The sequence below is a fragment of the Cupressus sempervirens genome, chromosome 3 (genome assembly GCF_028749045.1).
Source record: "Cupressus sempervirens isolate cs-2001-9-10 chromosome 3, ASM2874904v1, whole genome shotgun sequence".
Classification (NCBI taxonomy): Eukaryota; Viridiplantae; Streptophyta; class Pinopsida; order Cupressales; family Cupressaceae; genus Cupressus; species Cupressus sempervirens.
The window spans coordinates 174,875,729-174,902,079 of record NC_143120.1 but is presented as its reverse complement, the minus strand read 5'-3'; the positions used below and the strand labels follow the sequence as shown (position 1 = coordinate 174,902,079).

Genomic DNA, 26,351 nt, shown 5'->3' with positions numbered 1-26,351 from the left:
AAGTCGGAAATCAAGGATCCACTGGCAGTCTCATCCCTAAAATCTAGGGATGCTCCTAAAATTTAGGAAACAAGCCCTATCCCTCTGAAACTGAACCCAAAGGGTCATCTCATGGAAACCCAGCCCTGGGCATGATCATACCTCCTAAAAAGTAGGAATGAACCCCATAAATGTAGGAACTGCCTCCTAAAAACAAGAAACGTCACCCAACTGATCAATACCCACCAGAAAACCAAGTCCCCAACGCTGAATAACCATACTGGGTCTCTATCCAACCCTGTCAGCCTACAAGACCCCATAATAAGCTGACTCACATGTCTCTATTAGACTGAGTTAGAGTGGGGACATGACAGTAACATTGACATCATTGAAGAAATTGGAATCGAATCCAAAAGATTTTTGTTGGCAATCGCACCTTGACACATGAAAATACATGTGCAGTGGCACAAGCATTCATTGGGCACGATCATTTAATTGGATAGAAAATTTACATGAAGATTGTCGAAGAATCATGGTGTCCGTCAAGAAGACGGACATGTATTACATTTAAATAGTATTATGCTCGATGATGAAGTGAGAAATTCAAAGGCATGAAGATCATACCCAACATTTATCTGTTATTGCCTGAAATTAGGATTGATCGATATCTCTAAACTTATGTTCTTTTATTGTTTGAAATTGTAAAGCACGATAGTTACAATGTTGTTAGCCAAATTAAAACAAACTATATTATAACTTATGTTAATAGCAGTTAAGCATTAGTATCCATGAGGTGCGATGGTTTGGACCTAGTTTCCACACCCCATTAAGCACTTATAAATATTGATTCAAAAATCTAACTGAGACACCATGAATTCTATGAGACACATTCTAAAGGAAATATTATTATTGAAGTCCTTTATAAACGTGATTCTGTGTATGGGAAAGTAAAACACCTCTGCTATTTGTATGTTCCGTTGAGATATTAAAATCTGGTGTGATTGTCATGAAATTCTGTGTTTTTATTTCCTAAGTATCAGAGGATTAAAATTACAGAATGGGCTGAATTTTTGTAGTTGCCAAGGGAACTAACATATTGTTCTTGAAGATATCAGAAATCTGGACTTCTTGCAGCATTCAGAATTTGAACCTCAAGGTTATTGTGAAATATTTGTATGTTTTCGTGATGTCGTTTTGATTGATCTTCACTTTTAGAAGTTAAAATTCTATCAAACTGCTGCTGAATTGCGCACTTGATTGTCTACGTTCTGGATATTGGAGCAACTGATGATATTCAAATATTGTCCTATAAGGTTATATTTAGGAGCCTCCACTGTGGTTGACTCTATTGCCCAAGAAATAAGGCACTAGTTTTCATTTGTCATCTAGATATAAATATTTGAGTTAAGACCTTAAGCAGATGTTTTATCCTTGTTTATTTTCCTTTTCAGACCAACTCACTTATTGATTGCAATTATAAGTTTTCCTGTATAGGGCATTTCTTTTCAATGAAACTCTATTTTTAATTGCTCTAATTTCAAAACATTCATATTGTTACAATTCCATAATATTGGAAAAAGACGGGTAAAAATTTATTAAGACAGAAAGAAATACAAGAAGGAGAGCTCAACAAGGAGCTCAATCCTGAGCAACAAGATCATCAAATTCTTGCACCATCTCAAAGTTGCCCCCTATCCATAATATTCCAACCCGGATCATGACTAGAAGCCCATTTGGCTAAACAATCAGCAGCTTTGTTCCATTCACGAGGAATATATGAACCTAATGAATTGAAAAGAGGTAGAAAAGAGAATAATCTAATTAACAACAGTGGTGACCACAAGGTTAAGAGCCTTGCGCTCTACAATTCCAGAATATTGAAGAATTCTATCTGAAGTATTTATATTCTGAAAGTTATTGGTGATATTTTGAAGTCTATATAATTTCAGCATATTTCACATGCTTAAACAGTTTGCCCTAAAAGTTTTCTAGATTGCTTGCCATTTGGAAGACTTTGTGTTGCATTTGTAATCAGATTATCTGCTCCAAAAAGCTCAAGACTAAAGAAGTTGTCTTGGGAGTACGTGCACCCGCCTTGGTCCTGCAGACCTAGAAGCATAGAGGACTTGGATCATATCAATCAGTACTGCCCTGTTGGCCTTTGACCAGTTGGAATCCCAGCATTGAGTTGGCAAGAATCATAGGATTCCAATCTATGGTTTTAAGAACCAACGCTTTGGTACGTTGATGCAGAGCCCAACAATCACAAGGTGTTCTTAACCCAAAACCCATACTACTTGCGAACCAAGGTAATGCTTCTTACAAAACAAAGGGTTTAAAATTTCATTTCGAATGTTTTTGTACCAGTAAACTTTTGTGTGACAAGATCCATGACAAACTTCTCATTACACATTTGAACCTTCCAAAGGTTACAAGTACAACTATACAAGTGTACCAATACACACAATCAAAAGGTAGGATGATCAACTTCTTGTTGGCAATATGGCTAAGTAGGACAAGTTAGAGTTGTCATTTATGGCAACATATATCTCAGGAATAGAAGGCACAGTGTACAGATAAAAGTCTCACAGTCAGATACAAAAAATTGTCTAAGTATTAGATAGTTTTACTGGCAGTAGCAGAGACAGTTTTGGTATGCACAGTCTACAGAGACATTTTGGGCATGTGCACACTTGGAGACAAATACAACAAAGTGTCATGATGATGTGTGCAAGAGCGCAGTACAATACGGCATGAGATATAACAATTTCACCAGTAAACGCAGTGAACTGAGCAAAACAAAGCACATCAATAATTTGGTATTTACGGGTTAAGGAATTATTTTGGTGATAGAATAATTACTTAATTAATTAGGGACAACATTTTAGATGCTAACCCTAAGTTAGTCAGAATTGATTTTGTATTATGCCAAGTGTGTGAATGCTTGAAGACCGACAGTGCCAGTTTTGTAAAAAGGAAAGGTATAAGTAGAAGATCGAAATATGCAAAGTTGTGTGGCAATATGTGTAATATGAGAATGTGTTGAATATGATATGTGAACTTATGTGAAGGCTATGCAAGCTATATATGATGTGAATTATGATGTATGATCAGAGATATGCGAAGTACAACAGACAACAGTAAAGAGGTTTTTGTACCTATCTCTTTTGTATATAAGAACTACATTGTATAATTGCATGTTTGGGCAATGGGCTCATCTTGCATACATTTTGTAATACCAACTCCTAACGGGGTTGAGGCTTCTAATAGGGCTTAGTCCTCTCACCAGGATCGAGACACTATATGTACTTCATAGACTCCTAACAAGGTCAATATCCTTAACCGGATTCTTTTGTATAGTGGATCATTTTGTGGGTACCATCCCCACTGGGGTTTTCCCTTGGCCAAGGTTTGCCTAGTTAACAAAATATGGTGTTATGAGTTCGTCTTGTGTATAGTTTTATTTACTATTCAGCATTGTTGATTTACTTTCATATGCATGTTATAAAGCAATTAACAATATTCAGCTGTGGGCAAAAGTTTGTAGAATACTAATTCACCACCCCGCTCAATATTACCTATTTCTAACACTTGCATATGGACTATGGGTGACCCAACTAACATGATCCAATCATTGGTTCTTGCCCTGCAACTCCCTATTGATGAGATGCTTCCTGACTCGTCACATGCCTAAATCCTTGTAGCCTTGACAGACTATTTTTCCCAAATAACTCTCAAACATGACAAAGGACCTAAGAAACAAAGTAAACTTTTCAATACCCTTTTTAGAATTACATCAATCCCAAAAGGACTCGATGAGAGCACAAGCATAGAGGTCCTAAGTATCACTGTGTTGACAAACCTAATCGTGCCAATTAGACCTAATTTCCAAATCAAGTATGTCAAAAAGAGATCACGCAAGCAAACCAATGGTTCAAATAGAGCAATTATGTTATTAGACTTCCAATCCTTCAGATTTAAGGCTGGGTTCCATCCTTATCCATCTCTACAAAGACTTTGCATCATTCTACACAAGCAGTCACATGGAGTTGCTTGCATAGGGAAAAACTTTTCTATCTCCTGCTGAAAGATACCTGCAAAATTTGTCCAGAATCTTAAAATAGATGTCAACTAACATTCCCCCAAAGGCTTTGAAAATCCAATGGTGAAATTGTTAGTTTTGGCCAGTAACATTTCAAACCCTAGGTGAATCAAGAATACATGGTTATTTGCACAAAAATACAATTTTCTTCTCACACAAATTGAATAGTAACATCAAAATTGATGCAAAATAAAAGTAAGAGTCTACTCTAACATGCCCAATAGGTTTTAGACTGCCATGAAGTTGTACACACGTGCCAAACAAAAGAACGGTAAAATTACAAGAAATATTCAAATTTATTTTTGTCACCATGCAAAAACATTACACGACAATTAGCTTACCCCCAAATCAAACTTACAAGTCATTTTGTGCCTTCCCCAATTGTTTCCAACAGTTTTTCAAACCTCTTAGTCATTGGGGAGAAAGTTTCTCAAAAGCTGTATATTTTTTTGCATTAAAAACTTTTCATAATATTGTCAAGAAATCACATTTTTGCACTTGATTGGTTAGGTGATTAAACTGATATTTTTATTGACTCCTAGTGTCCTATTAGGACTTAGACAATTGCAAACAACCTTCACCTAGACTCCTATTGACACATATGGTCATTTGTCTATAGTGGCTTATACTATTGAAACCATGATGATGTCTTACAGCATTGGGTCTTATTGACTCAATCTCTATCAACCTATTACATTTGCATCAGGAATGATGTTTATTACGTTTGCATCAGGAATGATGTTTACATCATGTGGACAGATCAAGGACGTTTTGAGTTCCTGGTCTTCCTCCTTTGTTTGGGGTGCTCCTACACCATACTCCTCAAGTGATTGAATCTCATGCCCTTTTGAGATGAGTTTTTCCAAAGTTGTCCCATATTTCTTCATTTGGTCTTCATCCATCCATCCATATGCCTCAGCCTCAGAGAGTTCTTTCCACTTGACAAGGTATTGTTCGTAAACCTTTCTTCTTGTTCTTTTGACCACTTTGGTATCTAGGATCTTCTCAAGTTGGAGTGGCTCTTATTTAGGGAGTTCTTTCATACCTTCTCCATCTTCTACAACTTGCAATGGTTCACCTACATTCAAGTCACCTTTAAAGGGACTTAGATCCCCAACATTAAAAGCTAAGAAGATTAAAGAAAGGTACCAAAAACATAAAGGTTAGCCCTGGAATGCTTTAGGTATGGTAAGATTGGTCATTTGGATACTAGATGTCCAAAGAAGGGTTCTAAATAGAAGTTTAAGAGATTCAACAAAAAGGCATACTATGTGAATCAAAATGCTAGTATCTCTAATGATAAGTCAGAAATTTAAGATTGCTTTATTCATGCAAAAGAAGATAAGAAATCTGAAATTGGTACCACAGACATTTGTGTTGAAGTTGATGATAATGTTGAAATTGGTGTATATCAGAAGGAACAAAAATGAATGGCTAATTGATGGTGGTTGTTCTCATAATATGACTAGAAATAAAAGTAAATTTGTAGGACTTAACACAAATGATGATGGTGTAGTTAGATTTGGTGATGATAAAGCAACTTACATTATTGGTAAAAAATCTACTACATTTGATGAAAATAATAACACTGATATTGTGTACTACATGAAAGGATTATATCACAATTTGTTGAGTGTTGGACAGAATTATGAGAATGTATATGATTTTATCCTCAAGAGTGGAGGATGTGAAATCAGAAAGAGACAAGGAGATTTAATTGCAATTGGAAAAAGGACCGAAAGGAACATGTACTATGTTGAAGAATCTTTGAAAGGGTGTTCACTATCTTACACCGATGATAGTTGGCTCTGACAGCAAAGGATAGTTTTATAAACTTTGACATCTGACCAGAATAACTTAATCTCATGTAGCGAGAGATTTATCTAGATTGCAAAAGCCAAAAAGCATTATTTGTAAGGGTTGTCAAGAACAGAAGCATAGAAGAGAATCATTCTAGGCAAACTAGTGTGTTGGAGATTGTGCACACTGATTTATGTGGTCTTGCCAAAACAAAGAGCTTCCAAGGTCAAAGGTACTTTATATTATTGATGATTATTCAAGAATGACATGGGTTTCGTTTCTTATAAATAAATCTAGGGCCTTTGAGAGATTCAAAACATTTAAAGCTAGAGTTGAGAAATGAATATGGTAGAAGGATTATATGTCTGAAATATGACAATGGAGGAGAGTTTACATGTGACACATTTGAAAGTTACTGTGAGATACATGGCACTAAGAGATAGTTTTCAGCAGCAATAACACCACAACAAAATGGTGTTGCGGAAAGGATGATTCAGATGATTCAAGAATGTTGTCCTCAATTTTGACGTTACTAAATTAAGGCAACCCTACGGAATTTTGTGATGGATTTGTAGGCACATCCTCTTTGTTTCAACGCATTGTGTAATGTTCTTGTGCCCTACGTCTCCTTTGGAAACAATTCTCTTCCGTTCGTTGATGAAGAACTTCACCCGATGGTATTATTGCAAAGGTCCTATGGACTGCAAGTAGCAATACGGATATGAGGGGGGGTATTGTACGATTACCAAGGACGATGAAGCTGTACGGTTTGCACTATACGGTGAAGCAGGGGAGAGGCCGTATGGTATTGGTCATACAGTGTCTAGGGATGGCCATACAATATCTAGGAAATGTAATACTGTATGCAGGAATAGTCATACAGTATGCAAGAATGGTCGTACGGATGATGTAGGGAGGCCGTATAGGGTTGTATACGATGACGATGATACAGTGAGAGCAAATGGAGAAACACAAGGCAATATGGATGTACGGATGGGTAAATTTGTGATACAAAAGATGTGTTTTGTGTGGTGGGGGTACAGCTTGAGAGAATGATCATTCATGCAAACTTATATATCCGAATTTATGAAACAACAACAAACAATAATAGAGATTGAACATAGATAACCTTCAATTATTATCTACCACAAGATAGTGCTATAATTTGCCAGATCCGAGCGAAGTATTACATGCAACAACAAAATATGGCGAGGGTTGGATCCCGCCGAAACCGCACGAGCCAAATATGGAAGATCTTTCACTTTCGAAATGGTGAACAAAACCAGAACTCCAATAGGAATTCACAGTATAAATAATATAATCCAAAATGCATACCTAACGACTATCTACAAGCCTTGCTTAAATACCTATTAGGGAAAAATTCCCATGTACAAAGATAGCTGACGGCAACATACAACTACCGAAACAAAACAAAAATGGATCCAAGATATATTAAATCAATCGGCCCATTAACAATAGTTTGATTAATAATTTATTTTATAATGAGAACATTACAGTCCTCCTGACCCAAATTTTGCTTGTCCTCAAGCAAATGTAATGCTGAATGCTGTAGAATGTGCTCGCCCTCCCACGTCGTGTCGTCCAATGGCAAGTGTTTCCAATGTACCAAATATCCCTTCACCATGCAGCTCTGTAGGGTCTTCTCATGTACTTCGATGATCTCGACTGGTTCCAATATGAGTATTCCTTCTTCATTGAGCGGCAGAAGGTCTATAGCTACCGTGAAGTTCTGTCCTACAGCTTTCTTAAGGCAAGAGACATGAAAAACGTTATGAATATAGCTTGCCTCCGAAAATTCCAGCTCATAGGCAACTTCGCCGATGTGGCGAACTACCCGATAAGGGCCATAAAATCATGGCTTCAATTTTTCTTTCCCTTTTTCCTTCAATGAGGATTGCCAATAGGGTTGAAGTCTGAGATAGACCACGTTTCCCACTTCGAAACTTCTATGGATTCGGTGTTTTTCAGCGTACATCTTTTGTTGGGTTTGTGCCTGTTGTAAGTTTTCCTTTAAGCATCTTAGGATGTCTTGTCCCTCCTGAAACGAATCCCTCGCCCTTGGTGTGCGACTGTCACCCAAAACTGTGTCGATGAATGAGAGGGGTTGGTACTCGTATAGTGCTTTGAAAGGTGCCATCCCAATGGACATGTGGTATGTGGTATTGTAGCAATATTCCCCTAGGTGCATCCATTTGACCCACGCCCATTGTTGTGCCAAAACAAAGTTCCAAAAGTAGCCTTGGAGCCACTTGTTTAAAATCTCTATTTGTCCGTCTGTTTGAGGGTGGTAACTAGTATTGGACGACAATTTTGTTCCTGCCAGCCGAAACAGTTATCTCTGGAAGATACTAATAAATTGCCCATCCCGATCACTGACAATTTTTTAGGGTGAAACATGCAAATGAAAGACTTCTCTAAAAAACAGATCGGCTTCTTGTGCAGCCTGAAAATCCGAGGGGATGGCAAAGAAATGTGCATACTTCATCAGTTTATCAACCACCACGAAGATACAATCCTTTCTGTTCACCTTGGGAAGTCCAATTATGAAATCCATTGAGATACTTTCCCACTTCTATTCTAGAATTGGCAGAGGTTGCAGTAATTCGACGGGTAAAGTATGCTCGAATGTGTTCTACTGGTAGACTGCACACTCTCTTACGTACTGAAATACATCTCCTTTAAGACCTTTCCATGAAAACCTCTCCCTGAGATGTCTGTAATTTTTGAGGAAGCCCGAATGTCCGACCAAGGGTAAGTCGTGTACCTCCTTCAAGGTTTCCTACTTCAATTTGGATTCCAACACTAAATATATCCGATTCTTATAGTAAATGATGTTATCCACCACTTTGTACCAATCATCCTGGGTGTTGTCAGCCATTAGCTCACAAGAAAATGTGTTTTTGGAATATTCTACCAACAAATGTGTTTTTCAGTCAACTGAAATCTACGTCAGTAAGCAGATGGTGGGTCCTGTTGCTCCAAAAAATATCTCAAACTATTGTGATCCATACGAATGACAAACTTGGCACCCATTAGATACTGTTGGAACTTGGTTAGTGCATGTATAATGGCCAACATCTCTTTGTCATAAATGGAATATAAGCATTCTGTTTGCGTAAGCTTCCTGCTCTCATAGGCTATGGGGTGTCTATCTTGCATCGGTACTGCGCCAATGCCTTCTCTGGATGCATCGCACTCCAAAATGAACGATCAAGTGAAATCAGGTAATGCAAGTACAGGACAAGTGCTCATTTCCTCTTTTAGCTTATCAAAAGTGAGTTGGGCCTTTTCATTCCATTGGAAGGACCCCTTTCTTGTCAGATATGTTAATAGGGCGTTGAGCTGAGAGAATCCTTTTACAAACCTTTGGTAATAACTACATAGTCCAAAAAATCCTCACAACTCCATGAGTGATTTTGGGGGAGGCCAATCAAAGATCGCCTGAATCTTCTCCTAGTGAACTTGAACTCCATATTTACTGACAACGTGCCCTAGGTACAAAATTTTTGTCATACCGAATTCACACTTAGATTGCTTGGCCAACAAGGAATGATCGTTCGTGATCCTTAGGACTTCATCCAAATGCTTCAGGTGCTCTTCCCATGTCCTACTATAAATAAGAATATCATCAAAAAAATACTAGTACATACTTACGCAATTGTTTGTTGAAGATACGATTTGAGCATGATTGGAATGTAGCAGGTTTATTCATTAATCCGAACAACATGACCAAGAACTTATAATGCCCGTAGTGACAATGAAAAGCCATCTTTTCCATGTCTTCTTCCCTCATGCGAATCTGATGGTATCCGAAATGGAGATCTATTTTTGAAAAATAGATTGCGTCATGTAATTCATTCAACAACTCATCTATCCTTGGAATGAGATACCTATTTTTTAAATTTTTTTTGTTCAATGTACGGTAGTCCACACACATGCGCATCATCCCATCCTTTTTGACCAATAGAACTAATGACGCAAAAGGGCTAGAACTGGGACGGATCTATCCTTTCTCCAACAGTTTCTGAAATGTCTTTTCGATCTCATCTTTGAATTTCTTGGGATGGCAGTAGGGTGTGGTTATGACTGGCTTGGCTCCTACTTCCAATTCGATAGTATGTTCAAACCCTCGATGAGGCAATATGCCAGGAGAAATGTCTATAAAAATTTTACCACGATCACTCAAAATATTCTAGAGATCGTCATCTTGGAGAGGTGTTTGTTGCCCTTTTATAGGTTATGCTGAGAAAAAACAGTGTGCAGCACAAGTAACCTCATCATGCCAAAGAATTGCCTCCATCTAATGTACAGAAACTTCCTTCGGACCCTCATTTGCCATTGTGCGAAGAATAACCTTCTTTCCATCAACAACAAAAGTGAAGTCCATCTGTTTGAAGCTTTGAGTGTACCAGCAAGAAGATCAAAGAGAGGTACCAGTAAATATAAAGGTATATTACTCTTGAGATGCTTTAAGTGTGGTATGATTGGTCATTTGGCTACTAGATGTCCAAAGAAGGGTTCTAGATAGAAGTTTAAGAGATTCAATAAAAAGGCTTGCTATGTGAATGAAGATGGTAGCATCTCAAATGATGAGTCGAAAATATAAGATTGCATGTTTTATGCTAAAGAAGATAACTAATCTGAAATTGATATCACTAACATTTGTGTTAAAGTTGATGATAATGTTGAAATTGGTGTATGTTAGAAGGAACAAAAATGAATGACAAATTGATAGTGGTTGTTCCCATCATAAGACTAGAAGTAAAAGTAAATTTGTATCACTTAAGACACGTGATGGTGGTACTATAAGATTTGGTGATGATAAAGCAACTTACATTGTTGGTAAAGGATCTATTATATTTTATGGAAATAATAACACTAACAATGTCTACTATGTAAAAGGATTATGTCACAATTTGTTGAGTGTTCGACAGATGTGTGAGAATGGATATGATGTTATCTTCAAGAATGGAGGATGGGAATTTAGGAGATCTAGAGATTTAAAAGCGCCTGGAGGAACATGTACAAGCTTGAATGAGCTTTGGAAGGATGTTTACTATATTAGATCAATGATAGTTGGCTCTAACATTAGAGGATATTGTGATATTGCTATCAAGATATCTCCTACTTATCAATTAGAGGATATGTCATATAAACTTAGACATCTGGTGAGAAAAAGTTCATCTCATGCAATGAGAGATTTACCTAGATTGCAAAAACAGGAAAGCATCATTTGTAAGGGTAGTCAAAAACTGAAGCATAGAAGAGAATCATTAAGGAAAAAGACTATTCATCATAAAACGAGCATGTTAATAATTATAACAAATTGGGGAAGGCATAAAATGACTTGTAATTCCAACTTGGAGGTAAGTTGATGGTAATAATGTTTTTGCATCATGAAGCAATAATAAATCTGAAGATTTCATGCAATTTTATAGTTGCTTTGTTTGGCACGTGTGTATACAGATTTGTGGCAGCCTCAAACCTATTGGACATGTTAGAGTAGACTCTTACCTTTCTTCTACATCAAGTTTGAACTTCTAAATCAATTTGTGTGAGGAGAAAACTGTATTTTTTGTGCAAATAGCCCTAAAACCCAAATTCTCTTAGGGCTTAAAATATAATTGGGCAAAACTAACAATTTCACTTTTGAATTTTCACCACCTTGAGGGCATGCATTTTAAGATTTAGAAGGAATTTCATAGGCATCTTTCGGCAGGAGATAAGAAGTTTTTCCCTAGGTAGGCAACTCCATATGGTCGCCTATGCAGAATGATGCAAAAGTGTCTGTAGAGACGGATAGGGATGGAACAAAGCCTTATATCTGGAGGATTGGAAGTTTAATCAAATAATTGCTCTGTGTGAACCATTGGTTAGCTTGAGTGATCTCTTTTTCACATGTTTTGGAAATTAGGCCTAATTGGCATAATTTATTTTGTTTGCACAATGGTAATTAGGACCTCTATACTTGTGCTCTCACTGAGTTCTTTTGGGGATTAATGCAAATTTTAAAAGTGTATTGGAAAGTGTATTTTGTTTCTTAGGTCCTTTGTCATGTCCAAGAGTTATTTATAAAAAACAGTCTGTTAATGGCTACAAGGAGTTAGGTTGGTTATGAAGCATCTCATCACAAGGGAGTTAAAGGGAAAGAACCAATGATTGGACCATGTTACTTGGGTCACCCAGAGTCCATATGCAAGTCGATTTCATCTCATCCTTTTGATTGTGTGTATTGGTACACTTGTGGTTGTAATGTTAGGAAGGGTCAATGTGTAACGAAAAGTTTGTCATGGATCTTGTCACACAAAAGTTTACCATGATCAAAATCTATGAAATGAAAGTCTAAACCCTCTGTTTTGTAAGAAGGAATACTCTAGCTGTCAAATAGTGTAGGTGTGCGGTCAAGAACACCTTGTGACTGTTGGGCTCTGTGTCATTTTGGTATCAAAGCATAGGGGAATCTTCATTAGAAGTAGAAAAAGGGTTTATGTCAGTAGAAGGAGAAGAGAAGTGAGGCTTCATTCATGCCTCCCAAAGTGACAAATGCAAAACTTGTAGAGAGGATGCAAGAACTAGAAGCAGAGAATAGGTGGTTGAGAAAAGAGTTATAGAAGTTGAAGGGTAAGATGAAGGCAGCGGAGAAGTCCTCTCAGAGAGAAGAAGAAGGGGATGAAGAGTAGATCCCTAGGCATGAAGTAGAGGAAGTTTTGCATATCAAAGGCCCTTCACAAATGCCCTTAAGTTCATGGGAGGTGGAGCCATGGAAAGTAAGTCCAAGGTCCCAACCTTTAGTGGAAGGATGGATGCGGACATTGTGATGGATTGGATATAGTCCCTTAATAACTACTTTGTATGTGAAGAAATGCCAAAAAATCAAAGATCTGTATAGCTAAGTCCAAAATTGAAGTTGTCGGCCCTTACTTGGTGGAACTTTGTTCAAGGAGAGAGGGTGAAAAAAGGAAGAAGTCTGATTACTTTTTGCAATAGGATAGTCTCTAAAATCGAGGAGACGTATGTACCTGAGGATTATGAGGTTTAGTTGCATAGGAAGAGGTAAAATCTTAGGCAAAAGGAGATGGATGTCAACACATATACATATGAATTTCAAAAGCTTTGCCTAAAGTCAAAAACTGTTGAAAGTGAATGTGTAAAGGTAGCAAGGTACCTAAGTGGACTTGGACTGAATATCCAAGAGGTATTAAATTTGTTGTGCCCTGATATAGTCCATAAGTACTATCAATCAGCATTGAAAGTGGAAGAAAAGATCAGAAGGAGACGAGAAAAATATTAGAGGTAGAGGAAGAGGGACTTCTAATGGAAGAGGACAAAATTTCAAACCACAAGAAGATTCAAACCAAGAAGGTTCTCAAAGAGGAATTATAGAGGCAATTTCAGAGGAAGAACATCACATTTTAGAGAGAGACTTGGACGAAGATCCTCAAGAACCAAGAAAGACATATGGCATCCAAATGCTTGGAGAAGGTAGGATCAAGTTCACATGTTGAAAGGAGAACACATATGGTACAAGGCATTGATTGCGAAGGTGCGAATTCTCCTGATTCATATGGATTACTAGAGAGGTGAGAAGCCTTGATGATGACACTATTTAAGATACCTACCGTAACAAACCACCACAAAGGAGGATTGTTTTCAGAACCACATGCAACTCATGAGGTAAGGTATGGAGGTAATTACAGACTCTAAAACTGAAAACTTTGTTTCTTTGGAGATGGTAGAGAAATTGGAACTTAGGAGACTCCCTTACCCTTTTTCATACAAAGTTTCATGGCTAGCTAAGGGGCATAAGACCATAGCAGAAAATCAATCTTGGGTGGAGTTTCAAATTGGTTCTTATAAAGACAAGATGTTATGTGACATTATTGCTATGGATGTGTGCCATCTTCTTTTTGGAAGGTCATGACAATATGATTTGAGGGTTCATCATGATGGTCATAAGAACACTTATTCTATTACCAAGAATGGAAAGGTGATTAAGTTAGTACCCCTACTTGATAATGGTGGAGAGCAGAAAGAAAGGGAAACAAAGATCATGTTAATGGAAGGCAAGGAGTTCATCAAGATGATCAAGGATGGACCCTGTTTGCTGCCATACCAGTACGAAGCCAAAAAGAAGAGCCTACTGTTGATGAAAACTCAGGGAATGAGAAGTTGAATGTTCCTAATGACGTAAATGAGATAGTTGACAAATATGAAGGCATAATTGCAGATGGAATGCCGAAGAGCGTATCCTCTATAAGAGATATCAGTCATTGTATTTGTTTCATACCAGGGGCTACACTGCCTAACAAACCGGCCTAGAAATGACACCACAAGAAGAAAATGAAGAGGTGGCAAGGTAGGTTAAGGAGTTGCTTGATTTAGGTCTCATAATAGAAGATTTACTTGATTGTTTAGGAGCAAAATATTTTTCAAAAATGGAACTCGAGTCGTTATCACCAAATAAGGATTAGAGTAGGTGATGAGTATGAGTGGAAGGTAATGCCCTTTGGTTTATCAAATGCCTGTAGCACATTCATAAGACTGATGAATGAAGTACTTAAAGATTTCTTTGGGAAGTTTGTAATTGTGTATTTAGATGATATCTTGATCTTTAGCTAAACAAAAGAAAAACATTTGAAGCACCTTGATATGGTTTTGAGAAAGTTGTATGAAGAGCACTTGATTTCCAAAGGTACTTGGATAATGGATCCAGCTAAAGTGAGTGCAATCCTATCATGGTCCACTCCTAAAACAATTAGTAATGTTAGGAGTTTTCATTGTCTCTCAACATTTTAAAGAAAGTTTATCAAAGGTTTCAGTCAACAATTACTCACCAATTTGTTGAAAGTGAGGCTCTTAGCTTTAAAGAAGTTATGTCCAAGGGGCTTGGCATGCCTCAGAGCGATAGGGCAATCTTGTCAACCTCATTGACAATGTTAGAAGGAAGAACAGATAGAATTCTTTATCTCAATAAGGAAAGTTTGTTGTGGGATGGAGCATGGAGTCAAAGAAAAACTTAGGCATCTTTTGAGGATATTGAAAGCAAAAGGATCCAAGCAGATATCCAACAATTTGACTAGTTGACTTTACTAGTCATCAATAGATGGAGGAGAAAGATGTGGATACAAATAAAGAGAAGAAAAAATGGCTATGGGTAGAGGGACTGATACTTAAAGAAAAAGGGGGGACGATTGGTTGGATGATTGGAAGGACAAAGATGGCATATGGCACAAAGAGGGAGGATTCTAATAGTTGCCAAAGGACTGAAACTAGGTGGGTTGACAGCAATCTTGTGAAACACATTAAGAGGAGTTGTCATATCAATAGATGTGTGAAAAGAGGAAGGTATAGCATGCACATAAGGAGAGCTTTCCATAAGAACCACAAAGGGGGTTGCTCAAGAAGGATCAGGTGAAGGTAAAAGATTATTACAGAAATTACTGTAATCAGAAATGATCAAAAGACCTTGAGGGGAGGGAGAAATCTCACATATACCTAGCAATCCTTGGGAGACGTTGGAACTAGGTGGCTGCTGAGGAGAGACGTTGCAACCTCCATTTTCTCTAGTAAATGCAAGCGAAACTTGATTACTATTTTTATGTATGAAACTACTTTGTTGTAACATTCGTTCAGTTGTGATGAAAACCTACATAGAGAGGGAGGATCTAGGGGGGTCATCCAAATGGCCAAACAACTAGGCACTATTGAGGTCAAGTTGGGGGTTGCGACTTGAGAAGGGTCGAGCTTGGGTTGAGAGAGGTGATCAAGTTGAAGGTGAATCGAAGGGGCAAAAATCCACGAGAGAAAGGGAGCTCAAAAAAGACAAGGGCAAATTCTTGTAATGTTTGCCCAGCAATACACAAAATTTATCCATTTACCTTATAATAGAGAAGGATTGATGACTCACCACTCTAAAAAGAGAGGTATCTAGGCATATCTAGAGGTTCAATCACAAGCAAGCAGCAAACTATAGGTAAGGCTTATCTAGTGTAGTGTCTCTCCCATTTGACTTTTGTAAGTCATCCTAATGGATGCAACCTTGTTGATCTTTCATTATGTTGGATCGTGCTTGGGACCATGAGTGGTCTACACCCTTGAGGTGATTGGATTTATGTTACTGTATCAGTTACTTTGTTTATGTTTATGGCTGATTTATGAGATTATGATGTGATTTATGGTTCACTGAGGTTTGTGCCAGTGGTTACCAGAATCGATGTGGTATCATAATGTTGTTTCGTGATTACCCTGAGATGTGTGCAAAGATTGCACTGTGTCCTATTATCATGCTACACTAGACTAGGTTCCTGTAGCAATGGTAACTCATGTTTATGACTGTGTTCGCTTATGCGTTTTAAGTGCCTTTTTAACGTTGTGTAAACTACCATTATTAAATGCTTAAATAAATAGAAATGAATTGTCTGTGTTGGAATCATTGGTTATGTGTTGTGGATATTTGCCTTGTAATATTTTGATCCGAGAGATATTGTTACTCATGTGATGTTTTACATTTGAGATGACCTGAGGGTCAGATGTTATACTTTGATTTCAGTATCATAGATGTTAGATTACTATGTTGTTCAATTGATCATATTGCATGATGATGACATTTTGAAATGACTGTGTGTTTTATGATGATATCTGGTTATCCGGTATTTGGACATATCTTTGATTATGTTATGTGATGGATTTAATGCTATGGTTATTTACTACTTCTTGCTTCATTATGCTATATGCAAACGTGAGTGATGTAAATGGACTATTTCAGTATAATTGAATAAATCGTTAAATTAGTCATTTAATACATTTATTGCTTCGACTATGTTATTATATGCAATTGCACTTGATCTTGTTGTTTAGTGTGCAGGATTTATATCCCTAGCAGTGGCACATGGAGTTAGTGATTCAACTATTCATATTTTACCAATGTCGTCCCTGTATGGTTGACGTTTACTTATTTTAATTGTTTAATTAATCCTTTCGGTGATTATTAAATCCGAACTCATTTGCATAATGTGATTAGACCACTGAGCATATCTGTGCATTTAGAGGTTCACATTGTCGTGAAGGTTGTTAAGGAAATTTTGTGATTTTTGGGTTTTCAGGCTTTATTTTAATTTTACTTTTATTTTTAATTTATGGCATCTTTGCCATAGATGAATTCCTATTTTTAGATATAGCCTATTTTCATTTGGGTTGATTCAAGGTTTAACTAGGTTAGTTGGTTAATTGCCCTAATTGATTGTTCAATCGAAAAGTGAATAAGTATCAAAAAAGGAATTTAATTCCTCATTTCTCACTTTTGAATTAGAAAGTTGGAGAGCAAAACTCAAAATCCTCTCCATGAGGATTTACTATTTTGTTCGTTGTGGGAGCTACGGGCATGGGATCGTCACAAGGTTGGTCTCTTTGGATCCAGCTCAGGGAGACCTTGGATTGCTGCGATTTTCAGCTACTTCTGTGAGATTTTTATTTGATGGTTCAAATTCCTGTTTTGCCCTTTTGGCTATGAGGTAGGGCTTTGTTGTTTTATTGTTTCGGCTCCGTTTTTGCTTCTGTTTTTGGTAGTTGTTTGTTAGGAGGCTGAGAACTAGTGTTCCCCTCTGTTTCTATATGCTAGCTCTGCCCAATTGGGGGTGGGTATGAGCATTTCCCTATTTTCCAAGTTAAGGGTTTGGGGTTTTGCACCGTTTTGCTGGCCGTTTTTGCATACGGACTCCAAATCCAGATTTCATTTGATATTTGTAGCTTTTGTGCCCTAAGACCAAATGGATTTTAATTTTGAAGTTTTTGAGTTTTGAGGTTTTCTGCCTCAATTTGCATGCCACCCGGTTTTCTTGGGTTTTCTTGGCATAATGTTGGTCGTGGACTTGGATTATCCGTAGGATGTCAATCAGGCCATTGTTTCATTTTTATGTTTGCATTGGGATGTGTGTCGCATCCATACTCTCGACGTCATGTTCGGTTGAGTGATTTTATACCTATTGTTATGGGTTCTTTTGGACCTTTGTTCTTGTTTCGTGGACACTAGCATTCGCGTAGAATCCATACTCTTGGATTGAGGTCAATTGAGTGAGTTCATGATGTTTAGTCTTGTTTCATCATTGGGATTCGTGTAGAATCCATACTCTCGGATTGAGGCTAGTTGAGTGATTTCATGATGTATGGTTTTATTGTTTTTTGGGGATTCATGGAGAATCCATCCTCCCAAGTTGTTTTCGATTGAGTTATATTTTGCTTGTAGTCTCATCTAGTCCTTGTGTTATGATCTTTGTGGTGGTGGTGCGCCACACACAAGTACGTGCACGTACATTTGTCGGGTTACTTGCGAGACCTGATCTTCTATGGTACTTCCGGAAGTTATGATCATTGGTTGGGTTGGGAATTTGCATGCCTACGGACACTCATCGTTGGATGAGCATGAGTAGGGTAGGGTAGCATATGGAAGGGGCTTCTATCTCGTAGCTTGGTGACCTTGTCTAATAGGGTTGGTAAAGGAAGTTTTAAATAAGTGATAACTAAATAAAGTGAGTGAGTGATAATAAAACCTCAGATAATAAAATATATGTGTAAGGCCCTTCATTGAGGAGTTGAAACACAAGATCCGAGCTTGGGCTTGTCGATGCCAAGCGACTCTCCATGATGTCAGCCCCTACTTAGTAGCCCATCGAGTGCTTGACCAGGACTTGTAGTTTATGCATTGTCTTTGTTCTTGATTTTAGTCATCATACTATCTACCGTGAGTGTTAGCCATGGATGTTTGTTTTATGTGTGTTTGTGGTTGGATCATTATCTCCATCAACACGGCAGGAGTGGACCTACGGGTTCTACGTGGTTGGGAGGCGTAGCTACCTATACCACTAGTGGGGACCGATGTACAGAGATGGTCTTTTATTCTAGTGCAACTGTTGCTGGATGGTTTCATTTGATGCTTTGGGTTCCGGAGTATGCTTTCTTGTGATTTATGCTTTCATTAGAATGCTTGGATATCATGTTTAGGTGATGCTAGTTTATTTACACATTCTTATATTATGATGCTTAGCATATGATTAGATGATGTGAATTGCTTCGTTGGTGTATCTATTGCTTATTGGTTTAGCATGTTAAATTTCCTATTCGTATGATGTTTGGCATATGATAGATGATGTGGTTAATTTATTGGATTATCTAATGCTTTACTTTTAGCATGTTAGATTTCCTTATTCTTATGTTGTAGCACATTTTAGTTGTGACGTCCTCATAAGATAGCACCGATGATTTGGTCAGTAGTTTGGGATGTTACGCAGAGGGGATGGCTAGAATCAACAATGGTCTTATGATGCTATTAATGGTTAGGAGGAACCGTGTACTTAGTTTGGTTGTTTAGTTATTGCGATGTTATTTCTGTACATTGCGATGTTATTTTTGTACACTACAATGTTGTTTTCAGTACGTTCTTTTACTACTATAGTTTAGATGGATAGATGTTCCTCTTTCTTGTTTCATGGCATCTTGTTGTTTATGCACTCAAGTGTTCGTTCCTCGATCTATGAGGATCCAGTACTCCCCAATGTGGAGAGAATTTATTTTCTATCTTTTTTACCTTTATGATTTTTGTCTTGCTGATTTGTATCCTCACGCGAAATTATAATTTCTTGTGCGAGAATGCAAATGTTCGTGTGGTGTGCTGGGTTTCCTCATGCAACTTGATGAATCCTTGCGCAAAACCCCACACCAGTTTAGGTGTTTTGGCTATTAGGCCAAGCATGTCCTCACACGAGATGGTGTTTCCTCGCGTGGCTCAATGTACTTTCTCACACAACTGTCAATTGCTATTATCTCGCACAAAAAACAAGGGGCCTCTCTGTTGTTCTTCAGGGAATGCAACTTGGACTTTTGAGTACCCTTTTAGGATTGCTTGTGGTTCCATGTTTTTGACAAATCGGAGATTCTGTGTTCTGATGTCATCTTTGGTTTTCATTTTTGAGTTTGTGTGTATCAATTTGGTAGTGGCGTTTGGAGATTCATTGGTTGCCAGGATTGTGGTTAAGTCTTCCATTGCGATCTTTGTGATCCCTGTATGACGTTGTCATGTGCATTCATACTTGTAAATATATATATAGGCTTGTATTGAATCCTTGTTCCAAGGATCTCCAGGCAGGGATTACATCTAGTACATTCAATTACAACTCAAAGAATAAACAACCTAGCTCGAAGAAAAATTTGTTGTGTTGTAACTCCAAAGGTGATAAGTGACTACAACAAAAGATGGGTGCACCATTTTCGAAATATTGCCTACTCCTCTAAGCTATGAGATCAATGTTGACCCTATGGCAAGACAAATTGTCAATTAGTGACAAAACACTTAAGTCATCTAGGAAGATCGATTAATACTGCAACCGAGCTTTCCATCAGACAGCATGTTTCAATGTAGCTCGAGCAGATTGAGCATATCCAATGTAAACCGAGCTCTTCTATATGAACCAAGTTCACAATATAAACCGAGTTATCAGTGTTACCAGTGTGAGCCAAGTTCTCAGTGTGAACCGAGTTTACAGTTCTCACCGAGTTCTTTGTATGAACTGAGCTTCCAGTTCAAGTCAGTATGCTTCAATGTCACCCAAGTGCCATAGTATTACCTGAGCATCCAGTGTTACCCGAGTGCCAAAGTATCACCCGAGCTCACTGTATTGCCTGAGCATCAGCATAACACCAAAGTGCACAATGTTGCCCAAGCATCAACATTTGCCTAAGCATCAACATAACACCAAAGTGCACAGTGTGGCCCAAGCATCAGCATTTAGTTGACTTGAAGGTATAATTTGGTTTTTGTGAAGTTATCTCTTGTTTAAAGCCGACTTGGAATGAAGATATTGTTTGATAGATATATAAGGAAAGCAAATTAGTTTGTCTAAGATGTGAGATGTGAAATATGTGAAGATGTTGTAAGCGAATAAGGAATATGAAAGAGCAGTTTCATTAGCAGCCTACCTTGTAGTATAAAGGGAAAAGCAGAGATTCATCCATCACAAACCACGTGATCATATTATTCAAAGAATCTATATCAGCAAATGGAGTTGCAAGGAAAAGATCAACCTACTGATTCACTCTAACAGGTGCATCAATCAAATCCTCTAACCAAGTGGATCTAGCAATCCTTTGTAAAACTCTTGACAGAGTACATACTTCATTGTATTGTAAAATCCTTTCACAAGGTGGACCTAATAGTCCTTCATACTCCTAACAGAGTAGATCACCAGAAGTGACCAATTGTAAGCCCTGACAAGCCAACTTTATTACTGCATTAGTGAAGCATTGCAGGTGTCATCCCCACCCCAATTTTACTTCCTCCTTGGAGGGTTTGTAGGTTACCAAATATTGTGTCAAAGTGTTCATGGTGTTGATTTCTTTATTACTTTATGCTCATGCAATAGAGTAGATAATCTAATGAAATAAAACAAAAGTATTCTAAGTGAAAAGTTTAAATAGTTCCAAATTCACCCACCCCCCCCCCCCCCCCACCCCCCCCTCCAAGTCACCTATTTGTTATTACATTTCCAACAATCAGAGGGAGGTTCTATTGCCTCTTCAAGGAGATGTGACCCCTCTCCAGAATCTTGAGATATACGGACCAGAGGTGCCTTTCCCTCTATTAGAAAGCTCTTAGGCTTTGGGATCACACACACTAGCACCGTCATCCCATGATGCCGCTACCTTGTCAACTTATTACTTCCTTCTTCAAGTATTCATGCAATGTGCAATACCAAGTAGCCACTTAGCACCACCCCTTCTTCCAAATCCGTAAGGCCCAAGATAGTTTCCTATCTACTATAGTCGTTCTCTCCCAAAATCTCTTTGAGGTGGCACAAGTCCCTATTGATTACCCTTCAATTCGGCAATTCTTCACTATTGTTCGAAACCTTTAGTGGATTTGGGTTTGGGAGGGTTATGTCTTTCCTTCAATTCTTTCTCTCTGCTTTTTTTTTCCTTGTCTCTTCTTCAACACTATTTGGTGTCCCTACTGCAGGTTGGTCCCCTTCTTGTTGTGTTTAGCAATCCCTTTGACACTTTGTGGTCTTTCATTGGACATTAATAAATTTATCCTATCTTATTTACAAACTTCTTCATTGGTTTGATCGGCAGCTACTTGGATTTGTAGCACAATCCCCTCCCATGAAGGGTACCAAATAAAATCATTAGATTTCTACAATCCATGAATATTAGCTTAAAAAATTTCTGGATTCAACAATGTTTATGATTTTGCATCAACGTTTCAAATCACACTACTTTATCCATCATCAAGATGAAAGTAAGCAAGCAACAATAAAAGAAATTTGTATATTCATATATCTAAGTGTGCTATTTCCTTCAGCTGCAATTTGTGTTTATGCTCCTATGATTTATGTGTACCTGCGTATGTAATAAATTAGCTAAGGGTGCATGAAAGAAGTTTTAAATCCTTCAAAATCTCTAAATTTCTTGGTTTTTTCACTTTGTTGAATCTTCAGTAAATTTTTCCATCGAGTCCCAAGTCCAAGTCCAAGACCAAGTCATACTTTCCAAGTCAAGCAACAATAATAGAAATTTGTATATTCATATATCTAAGTGTGCTATTTCCTTCAACTGCAATTTGTGTTTATGCTCCTATGGTTTATGTGTACCTGCGTATGTAATAAATTAGCTTCTATTTAATGATGTTATTGTCTCTTTAAGGTTTATTTAAAAAAGGGTGCATGAAAGAAGTTTTAAATCCTTCAAAATCTCTAAATTTCTTGACTTTTTCACATTGTCGAATCTTCAATAAAATTTTCCATGAAGTCCCAAGTCATACTTTCCAAGTCAAAGTCTCATTACTTTACCACAAATATTAAATAATTTCAACCCTCTATGTCCTCTTAAACACTTTCAAAAGTAATTGGAGATCTATAGTATATCTTGCATTGATAGTTATTCACCTAGCCTTAACAAAAAATTAAAAAACAATATTTTTTTGGGTACTACATGATTGCTCTACACCCTTGGATACCCCTGCATCACCATGATAGAAAAGAACATAAACGATCAAACAACTCTAAGAAATAGAAAAAGTCATAACAAGTACAAAAATGATCTAAACCTATTGCTATAAAAGCAACCTAGGAGACCTCTTCTTCAATTAGTAATGTGTAAAGAAAAGGCTAAATGTGCCTATTGCACAAGGCTTGTTCATGGTCATTGTGATTGCTTGAAGATAAAATTGATTGCCGTACACATTAATAACAAGAATAGCATTAATGTTTTTAAGCTAGTGAAACCAAATTTTTACATGGGACTAATACCAACTTAAGAAACCACCATGCCAATAGTTGAAAATATTAGTGAATGGGACTTGCTGACAATAAGGATGAGGCTTTTGTTCCAACAAAGCACCACCATAGATGAATCTCTCAAAGACACATGGTTGCTAGCCTGCCGTCTAGCTTTTGGGCTTTATGTATGGTCTTTGAGCTTCTCTAATCAAGAATCACAACAGAGGAAAAAATCCAAAAGGGATCAGCAAAGAAGACTAGAGTTATGTGGCTAAAAGTTGCACATGATAGAAAGAGTGGTGGGAAAAAGTGTGGTATATGATAGCAGAACATGTGGTGAGAAAAAATGTGGTATATGCCATTTTAGCAATGCGATAAAAAATGGGAATAATGAAAATGATGTTTATATTAATAGAGGAATGTTTATTAACCCCCAATCATTGTAATACTAATAATCATCACAGTCATCAACCAAAAAACATAAATAGAAAAACACGTAAAAGTATCTTCTTGTATTTAAAATTGTGCACTTACCATACACCAACATGCACAGCACGATGCTGAGGATGACCTGAAATCCCATAGTCATCAAATGTGATTATCTGGCATCACGTAGAAATTAAAAAAGAATATAAGAGATTAATATTGTTTCTCTCATCCTAAAAGAGTATCAATACTTCCATGTTTTCAAAAGAGGAATACACATAAGAAGTTAGGTGGCAGACATGCTACATAAAGTTTTAATTTCATACAGACAAAATTTCCACTTGAACTCAAAGGCAAGCATTCATAATAGCTAAAGTATGATAGCTATGGTCAGATATTCGAATGATAATAGAAATCATTTGCATACTATTAAAATCCCGAGTATATTATCTAATCTGTTCTGGCAGATTACTAGTGTCTTACGATAATCATTTCATGTTCTTTGAATTAATGAGAAGCAGGGATCGAATCACATTAAGACTGATTATAATCCCCCTGGTCGGCAATCTCTTAAAGTATGATTGTTGTTGAGGAAAACTGTTAATTTAATCCTTGATTAGCGATCGCATTTGTTTAATAGATCTGAATTGGTGCATATTAAGGGACTTATCCTGAATAGACATGTCTCCACTGTGTTGAGACTTGTCCATTCATGGACATGTCCACTCAAAAAGATATATATATATATATATATATATATATGTGACTTGACCAATCTACCAAATAAATATTGAAATCTATCAATATTCTATCCTAAGAGCAGATCGACCATTACCAGTAATAATCAGAATTTAATATTCAGTATTTCTAAATATTATATATACAATAAAGTTGGAGATTTAATCAAACCTTCATGCTCAGATCTGAAACTGCTAATCCTAGGAGAGGAAGAGAATTAATAATACAATTCTGTAATCAAACCTATCTAATATGGTATAAATTTAATTACATTTACATGGTATCAGAGCCTTGTTAAGGAAGATCCAAATTAAATTTGAGATATCAGATTACTCAACTTGATATTGCAGTCACATTCCATTCTTCAAAATGTCAAACATGATCAGATTTGAGGATCATCTTGAAGGTGCAAACAACTTCACATCATGGAAGTTAAGAATTATGATGATACTAAAAGAGAATGAATTTGATTCATTTGTGAAAGACAAGAAAACAGAACTTAAGCATGAACCAGAAAAATCTAAATGAATTGAGAATAACGAAAAAAGCCATGAAATTAATAGTAGATGCAGTTAGGTATCACATAGTACCTATACTGGAAAAACAGGAGACTGCATACCTTATGTTCAAATCCCTTGAGAGCACAGTTGAAATAAATAACACTGGTAGGACCCTTGCACTAAAGAGGCAAATTAATCACTTAAGCATGAACAAAGGAGAATCCATCAATGCATATTTCATGAGAATAATTAAGTTGAAGGATCAACTGTCAACTGTTAGATATGAAATTGATAGCAAAGAGTTGAATAGCTTTAGGTGGGCTACCCAATTCATGGGAGTCATCTGTTCAAGGAATAAGTGCAAGACCAAAACTTCCAAAATTTGATCGGCCAAGATCTCACTGCCTACAAGAAGCTAGACAGATGTCAAAAGTAAACAAACAAATCCTATAGATGAGAATATTCATGTCTAAACCACAAACTCCCATAAGAAACGTGAGAGGAAGAATTTCAAAAGAAAAAAGAAATTTTTATGGAAATGGTTCATCATTTGCTAAGGTTGAAAAAACAAATACAACAGATGACTCTAGGAAGTTTGTCTTCTACTCTGCACTATCAAATCATGTATCAAACAAATTTAACAAATGGGTGATTGATAGTGATCACCAAGGCACATCACAGGATTCAGAGAACACCTACACTCTATGGTGGAAGAAACTGATGAACTATTGGAGATGACTCTACACATCTAGTAAAAGTGGCAAGAACTTGCACCATCAAATTGGAATCAGGTATCTCTATTCAGCTGACTACTGTACTGTTTGTACTTGGAATTAAAAGAAATATAGTATCCATATCTGTCCTAGATGACAACAGATACATAGTCACCTTCATGGATGGAAAGGATTTGGGATGGCCAAAGAACTCTACATATAAGAAAGATAAAACCATAAGTATAAGGCAAGGATACCTTTACAAACTTTTCACTGAGACAAAACAAGCCTTTATTCATGAGACTTCTAACTCAAATGAGATCTGGCATTGAAGATTAGGACATATTCACTATCGCGCCCTAACCTCCATGGAAAAGTTGTTAATAGGACTGCCCAAACTAAATCAAACTCATAGTGGGAGATGCAAAGGGTGTGCTTTAGGGGAAAACACTAAGGGCACTTTTCAAAATAGTTTGAGTAGAACCAAAAATATATTAGAAATAATCCACTCTGACTTATGTGGACCCATGTCTACTCCATCCACGAGAGGGTTCCTATATTATGTAATTTTTTTGGATGACTTCTCTAGAAAGACCTGGATCTATTTCCTTAAGTGCAAAGAGTCAAAAGAGATCCTTAAAAGGTTCAAAGAGTTTAAAGCCCTAAGGGAAAACTCTTCTAAAAAGAAAATTAAAACACTAAGAATAGACAATGAGAAAGAATGCACCTTAGAAATCTTTAAGGAAATTTGTGTTAATGCCAAGATTAAGAGGGAGTTTGCTGTACCCTATAATCCTCAACAAAATGG

The 26,351-nt window shown here is 37.1% G+C and overlaps 1 protein-coding gene across 4 annotated transcripts in view; it reads right to left on the bottom strand.

Annotated features, from left to right (window-relative positions):
- LOC149565343 (uncharacterized) overlaps nt 1–26,351 on the bottom strand; it is a 204,844-nt gene that overhangs the window by 88,060 nt on the left and 90,433 nt on the right. For all 4 annotated transcript variants that reach the window (XM_089818861.1, XM_089818863.1, XM_089818862.1 and 1 more), the window contains exon 7: nt 23,701–23,768. In XM_089818861.1, coding sequence (XP_089674987.1) covers nt 23,701–23,768 — 68 coding nt within the window. The remainder of the gene's footprint in view (nt 1–23,700; nt 23,769–26,351) is intronic.